The following is a 14,690-nucleotide window of genomic DNA, read 5'->3' on the forward strand; positions in this document are numbered from 1 at the left end:
TCTTAGTCCCATTTCTTGTAGTTTTATAGTGATGACAGGAATAGATTTGTCTTCTGTTAATGAGTCAAATTTAGGACACACCTAAGGTTAGCAGCTGGTTGCCGGGAGAATCAACCATGTGATAAATGGGCCGGAACTTTCCACAAGTTAGTATGTATTCTGCGGTCTTTTGGGACGAAGTCCTTAACTTACGGTATTTGATGCTATCTCCAGGTGGGTAGCATCCGAATTGACTGGAATGTTAGGGTGCCCGACTGGGGTTGGAGAATTGTTTCTTGGTGTGAGGGAAAACCATATGCTAGAATTGGGTCCAAGATGGTAATGACTTTGGACCAAATGATCATGCTATGCTGTAATCACTTACATTAAGCTTTTATGGTTTCCAGTGTTTTGTGGTTAAAATTAGCAGTGTGAGGGCTGGGCAAAATGTATGAAGAGGAAAGAGAGAAACATGCTTTCAGTTGTCAAATGAGTGAGTCAGAGGAGTAAAAGGCATAGGAAATACAGTCAGTGATACTGTGATAATGTTGTATGGTGACAGAGGGTAGCTACACTTGTGAGCAGCATAATGTTTAAACTTGTTAAATCACTATGTTGTACACGTGAAACTAATGTAACTGTGTGTCAACTATACTCAGACATTTTTAACTAAAATAGTAAAATCAGCACTTGTGATGGTCATCTTATTATCTCAAGGCTTTGCCTACATCCTTATTTATCTCTTTAGAATAAATTATAGATTTACTCATTTATTTATTGATTATTCTGTATTCTAATTCTAGAAACAGAATTGGTAAGTTAAATGGGGCACTCATATTTAAGGTTTGTTTCTATACTGCCCACTATCTCTACTGACAGTGTTCAGCAGTGTATAAAAGTGTTGGTATGAATCTCTGCAAATTTAGGATTTTAAATGTTTTAAAATAATAGTCATGTGCTTTCAACCTCAAAACTATGTATGCATTAATTAATAACTATTTGTTTCATAGGTTGACATCAGGTTTTATTTTTATTTTTTAAGTTGAATTAGTGTATTTGTTTTCTCTTTTAGGAATACTTTTAGTCGGACCACCAGGGACAGGAAAGAACCTTCTTGCTCGAGCTGTGGCTGGAGAAGCTGATGGTCCTTTTTATTATTCTTCTGGATCAGAATTTGATGAAATGTTTGTGAGTGTGGGAGCCAGCCATATCAGAAATTTATTTAGTACGTTTTAATGTACTTTTCATGCAATACGTAATTTTGTTAATTTTAGGGGAAGAGGGATTCTTACCTATTTGTTATTCAATTATGATTGATAGCTGACCTCGCCATTGTGAGGTTTTGGTTTTAGGTAATTTAATGTGTGACCTAAAACAGAACTGTACTTTCCCAAATAGAGAGCTAGAAGTGTTAGGTGAGCTTGGGGCCTGTTGAAAAGCTGGATTTTCTGTTGTCCTTTTTATCTTATTCATTAATTCAACTTAAAAAATAAAAATAAAACCTGATGTCAACCTATGAAACAAATAGTTATTAATTAATGCATACATAGTTTTGAGGTTGAAAGCACTTGACTATTATTTTAAAACAAAGTAAAACATATGTCTCTAGTAGTGATTCTCTTCAGGAACTTCTTTAAAACTATCTTATTCATTAATTCAGTAGTATGTAATTAAGGAATAGTTAGCCTCAGATCTGACTGTGGCTTGTACAGTCAGAAGAATGAATACTTGGTTGTTTTTATAATATATCATTTTATATGATACAGTTTTTTTTCTGAGGCTACCATTCTTAAATCAGTTTTAAAGAAAAGAAAGAGAACTCATTTTTATGGACTTCTTCTTAATGAATGTCTTTTGTTGCCTTTGACAGTTTTACAGGTTTTTTAATACTTACATGATTTTGTTCAAAAAACATTGATTTCATTAAGGTTATTTGTATCTCTTCTCTTTTCCTAGGGGAAGCAAAAGCAAATGCTCCCTGTGTTATATTTATTGATGAATTAGATTCTGTTGGTGGGAAGCGAATGAGTCTCCAATGCATCCATATTCAAGGCAGACTATAAATCAGCTTCTTGCTGAAATGAATGGGTAATTGAATCTTCATCTGTCTTTGGGATATGGTAATATATTTGGGAACATTAGAGAAATAGCGGGGCATCTGGCTAAGTCAGTGGAGCATGCAGCTCTTCCTCTCGGAGTTGTACATTTGAGCCCCACGTGGGGTATAGAGATTACTTTAAAATAAAATCTTAACAAAAATAGAAAGAAAGAGGAAAAATTGTAGGCAACAGAGTAGTCTCTGTGTATGAAGTCAAGACAAGCTGCATTCTCTGTATTATGTTCTTTCCATTACTAGTGGGGTGACTGAGGTATCAACCTTTCTTAATTGGTGACTCTATACCTTTTTTCATTGATTGTATCATGACAGGAAAGTGATGATTCCCATTGAGAATACTAGTCTGTTTGGAGACGTAAAGAGTGTTTGCTGGTTCCTACAAAATTCGTGACTCACTTTTAGTGTTGTGGTAGGTTAAAAGTTTGCATGAGTGTTTATAATATAAAGAGCAAGAAGTGGGGTTGCTTTGGAAGAAGGAAAGACTTCTTTTTTTTTTTAAGATTTTATTTATTTGACAGAGAGAGATCACAAGTAGAGAGGCAGGCGGGGTGGGGGGGAGCAGGCTCCCTGCTGAGCAGAGAGAACCTGATGCGGGGCTCCATCCCAGGACCCTGAGACCATGACCTGAGCCAAAGGCAGAGGCTTTAACCCGCTGAGCCACCCAGGTATCCCAGAAGGAAAGACTTCTTAAAACCATGTATGACCTTTTGGAACCAAACAGGAAGTCTAGGAGCAAATAATTTGAATTGGTAAGCTTGAGGATAATTTTTCACAAATTAGGTTCCCTAGCCTTTTCTGTCCGGTCCTGTCTTCCTAAGTAGAACAAATACTGTGAAGGCATGTAATCATAGATGACTTTGTGATTTATTGTTAGCAGTTTTATTGAGTACTGGCCTAGTAATATTTGTTCTTTTAAAAAAATAATAGGGATGTCTTATCACTTTGGGTATAAAAAGGATCAGTCCCTTTTCTTTACTGTTACCAAATTTAATGATAGTTTCGTGTAGAGCATTTCTATATGTGTATTGTTTTAATTTTCAGTGAAATGTTACTTTCCTTCTTTTTTACTAGCTTTAAACCCAGTGAAGGAGTTATAATAGGAGCCACAAGCTTCCCAGAGGCATTTGATAAGTATGTATTAAAAGACCGTTTTTTACAAGTACTGATACATACTGAAACGTGGATGCACTTTAAAAGAGAAGGAAGCCCATCACCAAACATCACATATGATCTGTTTATGTGAAATGTACAGAATCCGCAAATCGGGGGCAACAGAGAGTAGATAAGTGGCTGCCAGGAGGAGGAAAGAATGAAGAGTGACTGTTGGTGGCTATGGGATTTCTTTTGGAGTGGGGGAATCAAAATATTCTTAAGTTAGATTGTTGGGGCGGCGGAAGTGGCTCCCGGGCTGGGACTTGAGTGTTTGTGTTTTGGTTCGCGGCGGAGCCGGCGGCTAGCCTGAGGGGAGGAGGCAGAGGAGGGAGGAGGAGGAAGAATTAGTCGGAACTCGAGCGCCGGCGGCGGTGAAGGAGGAGAAAGGAAAGAGGAAGGCGGAGCGGAGAGAGGCGGAGCCGGAGCCGGACGGGGGCGGCCCCACGGCACGATCCCCGCACGGTCCAGTCTGAGGGGAGCGGCCTGAGGAGGAGACGCGCCGCCACCGTCTAAGCCACCGCCACTGCTTCAGCCTCTTCTCGGGCTACGCCTGGGACTTGCTGCCGGGAGGCTTCAGCCCCGCGGCTCCGCGTGCTGCCGCCTCAGGTTTCTCTACATCTAGAAAGAAAAAAATGGACACCTTGCATCCTGGAAGTTCATTTAAGAGACTGAAATTAGGGACTTCTTTCACATTTGGACATGGCTAATCGAGGAGCAACAAGACCCAACGGGCCAAATACTGGAAATAAAATATGCCAGTTCAAACTAGTACTTCTGGGAGAGTCTGCTGTTGGGAAATCCAGCCTAGTGCTTCGTTTTGTGAAGGGCCAGTTTCATGAATTTCAAGAGAGTACCATAGGGGCTGCTTTTCTAACCCAAACTGTGTGTCTTGATGACACAACAGTAAAGTTTGAAATATGGGATACAGCTGGTCAAGAACGATACCATAGCCTGGCACCAATGTACTACAGAGGAGCACAAGCAGCCATAGTTGTATATGATATCACAAGCGAGGAGTCCTTTGCCAGAGCCAAAAACTGGGTTAAAGAACTTCAGAGGCAAGCCAGTCCTAACATTGTAATAGCTTTATCAGGAAACAAGGCTGACCTTGCAAATAAAAGAGCTGTCGATTTCCAGGAAGCACAGTCCTATGCAGATGACAACAGTTTATTATTCATGGAGACATCAGCCAAAACATCGATGAATGTAAATGAAATATTCATGGCAATAGCTAAAAAGTTGCCAAAGAATGAACCACAGAATCCAGGAGCAAATTCTGCAAGAGGAAGAGGAGTAGACCTTACTGAACCCACGCAGCCAACCAGGAGTCAGTGTTGTAGTAACTAAACCTCCAGTTTGAACTTGCTGGAATTTTCTTCTGCTTCCTAAATGTTAATGACAGTGGAATTGGAGCATTTAAACAGCCCAGTATGACTTCCAAAAAGAAGAGACTTATGATAGAGTCAAGTTTCTAATACAGAATTATTTTAAGTGTTTTGAACTTAATTTTTAATAACATGCATGTGACCCTCTGACTAATGTTTCAGAAGTAGAAGGGGGGAATGAGAGTTGTGCGTGTACGCTTGTTTCCTTGGACGGTTAGGGAATCATTTCTCGTCACCAGGGATAGAGTCAAAGGATGATGTAAACCCACAGTTAACCAGCCACTTCTATGTAAAAGATTTGGAACTTATTAATTTGGGCTTTTCAAAAACAGTCTTTTTTTAGAAGGAGGTTCTAAAAATATTTATGCTTAGCTACAGTATTCAGGCAACTGGTAATTTCTTAGTATGCATATTTAAAATGTACATTCCACATTTTAACAAGTTAACCACAAGAAAACAGTCCCACATCTTCAGGGGGAAAACACGAACATTAGTGGTATCTAAAGTATAGCCAGTCCTGATATTTTTAGTGGGGTTAAAAAAAAGTCAAATGTAACCTCATCTTGTTTTAAGAGTATGAATACTGATAAATGCATCTTAATGGATAGTGTTCCCTTCAAACAGGTGAGCTCTTCAGCAGAAGTGGAACGAACCAGGTGTCTGTGATTTCTGTTTAATCACTGCTAGCCATTACATAGGTTTTATTGTTTGGGGGAAGGGAGGGAGCTTTTGTTCCCTTTGGACATAATATAGTCAATGCACTAACAATTATGTACATTCAAACTTGATTATTTTAAATTCGATCTTCAGCTGTACTGTAAATAGGGTACTGCACTGTAGTCTCCATATATGTTTATTACTTTCCTGTAATATTTAAGAATTACTTAAAAGTATACAAAATGTACAGTTACTAAAACAGCTAATTTTTCCTTTTCTCTCCCTTTGAAAGGAAGGGGCTTCTGTTCCTACATGGCTTAGAACCATAATAAACAATGTACCAGTAATTTGTAACATAAGTATTGCAGTATGTTAGTAACAATCTTGCAGGCTTGTTTTCCAAAGTTCATTTTATTTTGATCAGTTCAGTATATTGCACTAATTGTTCTAGGTATTTTCATTATATGAAATCTACCATGTGTCAGAGATGATTTAATCTATTTAAGTGTTGAACTGCTAGCAGAACTTGTACATTACAGTAATTCAGAATTAGTAAGGAAAACAGTTCACCAGTGTTTAGTTTTATATTGAGGTGCTCAGGTTGGAATAAAGTGGTATAAAAAAGCAAAAAAAAAAAAAAAAGTTAGATTGTTGGTAATTGCACAAATCTGACTATATTAAAAACCACTGGATTATCTACTTTGAATTCTGTGATGTGTGAATTAAATTTCAGTAAAGTTGTTAAAAGAATCTTCTGACAACTTTATATCACAAAAGTCTGGGGGTGGTGGAGAGTATTTTTAAAATAAAATTTATAGCAGTTTTAAATTTTTAAATTTTATCAGTGAAGTTATTCATATTTTAATTTGATCTAATAGTTTTTTTTGTAATCTTTGCCTAAGTCTGTGGTTTAACATTCTATACTTAAAGCAGTTGTGATAGGAAGCTATCACAGTGTAGCTTTCATAATAGACTGCTGTAGAATTATTGTTCCTAGAGCGACTAGCTCTCATGTTTTTGTTTATGTGGATTGCCTGCTATCTATCTCTATCAACCTTTGTTCTGCCTTCTGGTTATTGAACCTGTTACTTGAGCCATGTTTTACAAGGAGTTCTCTGAATATTTATATTCAGAATGCCAGTCTAGGCTGGAATAGGTGATGGGGATTAAGGAACACACTTGTGATGAGCAGTGGGTGACGTGTGGAATTGTCGAATCACTGTACTGTACACCTGAAACTAACATAGCACTGTATGTTGGCTATCCTGGAATTGAAATAAGAAACAAAACTCCATCCAAGATAATAATCTTCAAATATTTAATGTTAATGGATATGAGAGGCATTAACTTGCAACATTTAATCATATTTACTCTTCCAAACATGAAAATATCTATCAAATGATACTAGAACTTTTATTTTTATTTATTTATTTTTAAAAATTACTTTTCAGCGTACTAGAGTTCATTGTGTAGACACCACACCCAGTGCTCTATGCAATACATGCCCTACATGATACCCACCACCAGGCTGGCCCAACTTCCCACCCACCACCCCTTCAAAACCGTCAGATGGTTTTTCAGAGTCCACAGTCTCTCATGGTTCATCTCCCCCTCCAATTTCCCTCAACTCCCTTCCTCTCCATCTTCCATGTCCTCTGTGTTATTTTTTATGCTCCACAAATAAGTGAAACCATATAATAATCGACTCTTTCTGCTTCACTTATTTCACTCAGCATAATCTCTTCCAGTCCCATCCATGTTGATACAAAAGTTGGGTATTCATCCTTTCTGATGGAGGCATAATACTCCATAGTGTATATGGACCACATCTTTATCCATTCGTCCATTGAAGGGCATCTTGGTTCTTTCCACAGTTTGGTGACTGTGGCCATTGCTGCTATGAGCATTGGGGTACAGATGGCCCTTCTTTTCACTACATCTGCATCTTTGTGGTAAATACCAGTAATGCAATTGCAGGGTCATAGGGAAGCTCTATTTTTAATTTCTTAAGGAATCTCCACACTGTTCTCCAAAGTGGCTGCACCAACTTGCATTCCTGCCAACAGTGTAAGAGGGTTCCCCTTTCTCCACATCCTCCCAACACATGTTGTTTCCTGTCTTGTTAATTTTGGCCATTCTAACTGGTGTAAGGTGGTATCTCAATGTGTTTTTAATTTGAATCTCCCTGATGGCTAGTGATGATGAAATTTTTTCATGTGTCTTAAAGCAAAAGTATTTTTGTTCTAACAAACACATTTTTAAGCATTAGGCACTTACAATTTTATAGTGTCAGTGATAAAATAATTCTAATTTAAAAACCATGAAAGACTCTTAACCATAGGAAACAAACCTAGGGTTTCTGGAAGGGAGGTGGTTAGGGGATGGGGATTAAGGCAGACACTTGACGTGATGAGCACTGGGTGTTATACACAGCTGATGAATGATTGAACTCTACATCTGAAGCTAATGATATATTGGTATGTTGGCTAATTGAATTTAAATTTAAAAACAAAATTGGTAGAAGTATTAAATATATGTATATATACTGAGCTAAAGGAAGATCTATAGTCTTAGTAAAAATTTAAAAGCAAAGTTCAAATTAATGGATATAAATTCTTACAAAATACTATAATCTATCTATCTATATATATTACATATCCTACTTTATGTATTATCTAATGCTCTGTATAGCTATAGATGATATATGTTTGTATATATAGAAATCAAAGCCATGTCTATCCAAGTGTGTGTTCAGAATCTTAACTTTTTTTATTGTCCCCCTATGGTTATACTTGTCACTGAAAACATGTAATATCTTTGTGAATTAAAAAAGTAATAAAGAAAATATGAACAATTATAAAACAGATAACAAGTGGAAAAAACCACAAAGCTCCATCCAGCTTCTGGTTGTCGTTATCTTTTCATCTTGTCTTCAGAGTGTCAGATATGGACCCACAACTCCATGGTCGATAATCTTCAACAAAGCAGGAAAAAATGTTTAGTGGAAAAAAAGACAGTCTCTTCAATAAATGGTGTTGGGAAAACTGGACATCTATGTACAGAAGAATGAAGCTTGATGACTCTCTTATGCCATATACAAATATAAACACATATATGAAAGGTCTTAACATGAGGAAGGACTCTATCAATATCCTAAATCAGAACATGTCAAGGTAACTCCTTCAACATTGGCCACAGCAACTTCTTTCAAGACATGTCTCCAAAGGGAAAGGAAACAAAAGCAAAAAAGAATTTGGAGGACTTCATCAAAATCAAAAGCTTTGTCACAGCAAAGCTGGTTGCCTCCAACAAAAGTAGGAGGCAACCCATGAAACAAGATAATGTATTCAAAAACAACAGTACAGACTAAGGGCTGATATCCAAGATCTATAAACTCAAACTCAAACTCAATACACACAAAACAGACAATCAGGTCAAAAAACAGGCAGAAGACATGAACAGACACTTCTCCAAAGAAGACATACAAATGGCTAACAGACACATGAGAAAATGTTTATCATCACTAGCCATCACGGAAATTCTAATCAAAACCACATTGAGATACCACCTTACACCAGTTAGAATGGCCAAAATTAACAAGACAGTAAACAACTTGTGTTGGAGAAGATGTGAAGAAAGGGGAACCCTCTTACACTGTTGGTGGGAATGCAAGTTGGTACAGCCACTTTGGAGAACAGTGTGGAGATTCCTTAAGAAATTAAAAATAGAGCTTCCCGATGACTATGTAATTGCACTACTGGGTATTTACCCCAAAGATACACATGTGGTGAAAAGAAGGGCCATCTGTAAACCCCAATGTTCATAGCAGCAATGGCCACAGTCACCAAACTGTGGAAAGAACCAAGATGCCCTTCAGTGGACAAATGGATAAAGAAGAGGTGTTCCATATACACTATGGAGTATTGTGCCTCCATCAGAAAGGATGAATAAGCAACTTTTGTTGGATGGGACTGGTAGAGATGATGCTAAGTAAAATAAGTCAAGCAGAGAGAGTCAACTATCATAAGATTTTGCTTATTTGTGAAGCATAAGGAGTAACACGGAGGACATGGGGAGATGGAGAGAAGGGAATTGGGGGAAACTGGAGGGGGATATGAACCATGAGAGCCTGTGGACTCTGAGAAACAAACTGAAGATTTTGGAGGGGAGGAGGTGGGAGGTTGGGTGAGCCCTGTGGTGGGTATTATGGAGGGCATGTATAGCATGGAGCACGGGGTGTGGTGTATAAACAATGAATCCTGAAACATTGAAAAGAAATTTTAAAAATAAATTAAAAAAAGAGTTTAATTAACAGATTAAATAAATAAATAAAATGATTAAATATAAATAAATTATTATAACTATAAATGAATGAAATGATTAAATATAAAATAAACAATTAAAATAATAAATTAAGTTTAGTAATTTTAGTTTAAAAATCTATAATTTATTTATTTATTTATTTTTAAATTATTAAATAAACATATAATGTATTTTTATCCCCAGGGGTACAGGTATGTGAATCATCAGGTTTACACATTTCACAGCACTCACCATAGCACATACCCTCCCTAATGTCCATAACCCCCTCACCCTCTCCCGACCCCCCCACCCCAGCAATGCTCAGCCTATTTTGTGAGATTGAGTCTTTTATGGTTTGTCTCCCTCCTGATCCCATCTTGTTTCATTTATTCTGTTCCTATCCCCCAAATCCCCCACATTGCATCTCCACTTTCTCATATCAGGGAGATCTCTGATAGTTGTCCTTCTCTCATTGACTTATTTCGCCAAGCATAATACCCTCTAGTTCCATTCATGTCATCACAAATGGCAAGATTTCATTTCTTTTGGTGGATGCAATATATATATACATATATATATATATATGTATATATATATATATGACACATCTTCTTGATCCATTCATCTGTTGATGGACATCTAGGTTCTTTCCATAGTTTGGCTATTGTGGACATTGCTGCTATAAACATTCGGGTGCACGTGTCCCTTTGGAGCACCACGTTTATATCTTTAGGGTATATACCCAGTGGTGCCATCACTGGGTCATACGGTAGCTCTATTTTCTGCTTTTTAAGAAACCTCCATGCTGTTTTCCAGAGTGGTTGCACCAGCTTGCATTCCACCAACAGTGTAGGAGGGTTCCTTTCTCCACATCCTCGCCAGCATCTGTCATTTCCTGACTTGCTAATTTTAGCCATTCTGACTGGTGTGAGGTGGTATCTCATTGTGGTTTTGATTTGTATTTCCCTGATGCCAAGTGATGTGGAGCATTTTTTCATGTGTCTGTTGGCCATCTGGATGTCTCTTTGCAGAAATGTCTGTTCATGTCCTCTGCCCATTTCTTGATTGGATTATTTGTCCTTTGGGTGTTGAGTTTGCTGAGCCCTTTATAGATTTTGGATTCTAGCCCTTTGTCTTATATGTTGTTTGCAAATATTTTCTCCCATTCTGCCAGTTGTCTTTTTGGTTTTGTTGACTGTTTCCTTTGCTGTGCAAAAGCTTTTGATCTTGATGATGTCCTAATAGTTCATTTTTGCCCTTGCTTCCCTTGCCTTTGGCGATGTGCCTAGGAAGAAGTTGCTGTGGCTGAGGTCAAAGAGGTTGCTGCCTGTGTTCTCCTCAAGGATTGGGTGGATTCCTTTCTCACATTGAGGTCCTTCATCCATTTTGAGTCTATTTTCATGTGTGGTGTAAGGAAATAGTCCAATTTCATTTTTCTGCATGTGACTGTCCAATTTTCCGAACACCATTTGTTGAAGAGGCTGTCTTTTTTCCAGTGGACATTCTTTCCTGCTTTGTTGAAGATTAGTTGACCATAGAGTCGAGGGTCTATTTCTGGGCTCTCTATTCTGTTCCATTGATCTATGTGTCTGTTTTTGTGCCAGTACCATACTATCTTGATGATGACAGCTTTGTAAGAGAGCTTGAAGTCTGGAATCATGATGCCACCAACTTTGGCTTTCTTTTTCAATATTCCTTTGTCTATTCGAGGTCTTTTCTGATTCCATATAAATTTTAGGATTATTTGTTTTCTTTCTTAGAAAAAAATGGATGGTATTTTGATAGGGATTGCATTAAATGTGTAGATTGCTTGAGGTAGCATAGACATTTTCACAATATTTGTTCTTCCAATCCATGAGCATGGAATATTTTTCCATTTCTTTGTGTCTTCCTCAATTTTTTTCATGAGTACTTTATAGTTTTCTGAGTATAGATTCTTTGCCTCTTTGGTTGAGTTTTTTTCTAGGTATCTTATGGGTTTGGGTGCAATTGTAAATGGGATTGACAAAATTTAGCAATTTTCAAAAAAATTCTTTTTTTAAAAAGGAATGTTTTCTTGAGAATATTTAGATAATTGTTGAAGATAAATATAAGTGGTTTTAGATGAATGTAAAATATGAAATAATAGAAAAAGCACATAAAATGTCATCACTTTGGACCAAAAAGAAGCAAACTGTAAAACAAAACATAGGAAAATATTATGGACCCACTTGAGTAATAAATGCAGCTATTAAATTAAGCTCTAGTATTTTCAAGGACAGGTGAATCAATTTATAAAACCTGATATGTTGGGGCACCTGGGTGGCTCTGTAGGTTAAGTGACTGCCTTCAGCTCAGGTCACGATCCTGGAGTCCCAGGATCGAGTCCCACATCGGGCTCCCATCTCCATGAGGGAGCTTCTCCCTCTGACATTCTCCCCTCTCATGCTCTCTCTCTCTCAAATAAAAGTAAATAAAATCTTTAAAAAAAAGCCTGGTATGTTTCCTTTAATAGGGGTAGCTTTTATAAAGGTACATATAATACTAAACACTTAAGTATAAAGTATTTCAAGATGAAATTCAGAAAACAAAATGTTTTCTGAATGTTTTCAGCTGTGCTTAGGCTAATAACAGTTTAGGTTATAATTTAAAGATTTATAAATCATGTCTGGCAACTCTGCATTTCTTTATTTTTCACAAAGTTGTCTAAATTTAAGAACTTTTGTGATGTGTCCTAATGGGATTTTAATGATTTATTTAATGGCAATTTTGGTTTTCCTTTAGAAAAAGTAAGTTTATTTTGTAGTTACAGTGATATAAATATTTTAAGTTCTAGTTCAGGATAGTTATTTTCTTTTTTCTTTTGGAATATGAGTCATTTGTGAAGAGTCATTTTGGAATTTTAATATTGTGTTTATCTACATAGCTGTGGATCCAGAAATTGTACCTCGAGGTACTGTTGGCTTTTCTGGAGCAGAGTTGGAGAATCTTGTGAACCAGTCTGCATTAAAGGCAGCTCTTGATGGAAAAGAAATGGTTACCATGAAGGAACTAGAGTTTTCCAAAGATAAAATTCTAATGGGTAGGTTCTTTTTTCTTTTTCATTTTCCCTGTCTTACACTGTTCATTATATTAGAGAATAAATTCTTTTTGAGAAAAGTGTTATAAGAAAGAAAGTTATAGGAGCAAGAAAATATTTACTCTGAAGTAGCCACACAACTGGGCCTCTTACAGAACAAATACAGTTTATATGATTATACAGTTTGGGGGCAGGGGGTGCCTATGTGTTTACTCTTGTCTGGTATAGCTGATAAAAGAATAATTGTACTGATAAAAGAAAAATTTTTCTAATTTTAAGTATTTGATTTTAAATCTTGAATGAACTTCAGAACAATTTCGTTGTGACATTTCTTGTTTAAATTTATTTTCTGGAAATAGGATTAAACTTTCCTGGTTGATAGTAAGGAGTAAGAGGACAGCTCTTACAAATTTGATTGTCAGTTGGCAACTTATTTTGGTTTAAAATAACTTATTAATGATATTAAGTCATGTCACTCTAAGAATTGCTTAAAGGCAAGTGGGTTTCATTCATCTAAATATACCTTACTAATGGAATAATTTTATTCAATTAAATTTTTATCCTTAGGGCATGAATGTAGAAGCATGGAGATTGACAATAAAAACAAAACCATCACAGGATATCACGAATCCGGTCATGCTATTATTGCATATTACACTAAGGATGCAATGCCTATCAACAAAGCTACAATCATGCCAAGAGGGCCAACACCTGGACATGTATCTTTTTTTCCCCCTCTTTTCCTTAAAATAACACTCTCTAAAAGCTGTAGGAAACTGTTGAGGAAAACAATTTAAAAGAAAATTCAACTAAGTTCTAAGTTTGCTGATAACTTTCTTCTTTAACATTCTGAACCATTGTGAGATCAGAGATACTCATGAACTTATATGCTAATAAAGAATACTAAGAATTCAAATATTATATATCTACATGATGAAATTTAAGTCTTGAATGACAACAAAGTATCATTCTTAAATATGTCACTGCTTTTTTCCCTCCACAAAGAAATTAGGTTAGTGGTTCCATAGTCCTTTAAGATTTTTCTCACTGAGTACAAGTTTCATTTTCTTATCTTTCTAACGATAGACATTTTAAGCCCTTTACAGCACCTGTGTACAAGTCCATCCTCTTGCAGCTTTATCCTATTGCAGGGTTATAGAGCTATGACATGTAAAATGAACTTTTGCTTTGTAAGGAATTTTTCTTCCTTTGTATAATGCCAGTTTTGTCATTAGTCTCTGAGACCAACTCTACTAAATGTCTGAACTGTCAGCATCATGACATTAAGTGCTATAGCAAGAGCCAGATGATAATTCTAATCATTAATGTAAATATTTCCAACTGTGTCTGGAGTTTTTCTTTGTTTCCAATTGTCTAGGTGTCCCTCTTGCCTGAGAATGACAGATGGAATGAAACTAGAGCTCAGCTGCTTGTGCAGATGGATGTTAGTATGGGAAGAAGAGGGGCTGAGGAGATTATTTTTGGAACTGACCATATCACAACAGGTTGGCTGTAAAGAATGGCTTTAGTTCATATTGTGCTTGCTGATATGAAAATATTTTAAAATATTGAGTCTATGTATATTTTTAAATTTTAGGGGCTTCCAGTGATTTTGATAATGCAGCCAAAATTGCAAAGCGGATGGTTACCAAAATTTGGAATGAGCGAAAAGGGAATAGCTAATTTTACCCCTCCCTCATGTATCAAATGATTTGCCAAGTGTCTCCTTATGAGACAGGGTTCTTTTTTTATTCTTGAGACTTTATTTTATTTATTTATTTTATTGGAGAGAGCGTGCATGAGAGGGGGGATGGTCAGAGGGAGAAGCAGACTCCCAGCTGAGCAGGGAGCCCAGTGCAGGACTTGATCCTAGGACGCCGGCACCATGACTGGAGCTGAAGTGAGTCTCTTAACCCACTGAGCTACCCCAGGCACCTTAGGAGAGAGGGTTCTTGTTATAAACTGGTAACATTTACTTTCCCCCTCTCATTCCGAGTAGATTTGTCACAGCTCATTCTAAACTAAACTTTTTTTTTTTTTT

The 14,690-nt window shown here is 36.8% G+C and overlaps 1 protein-coding gene and 1 pseudogene across 2 annotated transcripts; both read left to right on the top strand.

The window, feature by feature from the left end:
- The first annotated feature begins 3,489 nt into the window (after window positions 1-3,489).
- LOC309858099 (ras-related protein Rab-5A pseudogene) lies at window positions 3,490-5,851 on the top strand (annotated as a pseudogene). The gene has a single exon. The product of its transcript is annotated as a ras-related protein Rab-5A pseudogene (transcript).
- A 2,567-nt stretch (window positions 5,852-8,418) lies between these two features.
- LOC309858098 (ATP-dependent zinc metalloprotease YME1L1-like) lies at window positions 8,419-14,349 on the top strand (the record flags this gene model as incomplete). The annotated part of the gene is made up of 6 exons (XM_082750785.1): window positions 8,419-8,462; window positions 12,355-12,359; window positions 12,497-12,652; window positions 13,217-13,368; window positions 14,028-14,154; window positions 14,247-14,349. The coding sequence occupies 6 exons, from the start codon at window positions 8,419-8,421 to the stop codon at window positions 14,330-14,332; spliced, it is 570 nt and encodes a 189-aa protein (XP_082606911.1). The 3' UTR covers window positions 14,333-14,349.
- Between the last annotated feature and the right edge of the window lie 341 nt (window positions 14,350-14,690).

This window comes from Mustela nivalis (assembly GCF_964662115.1).
Source record: "Mustela nivalis genome assembly, contig: HAP1_SCAFFOLD_1858, whole genome shotgun sequence".
Classification (NCBI taxonomy): domain Eukaryota; kingdom Metazoa; phylum Chordata; class Mammalia; order Carnivora; family Mustelidae; genus Mustela; species Mustela nivalis.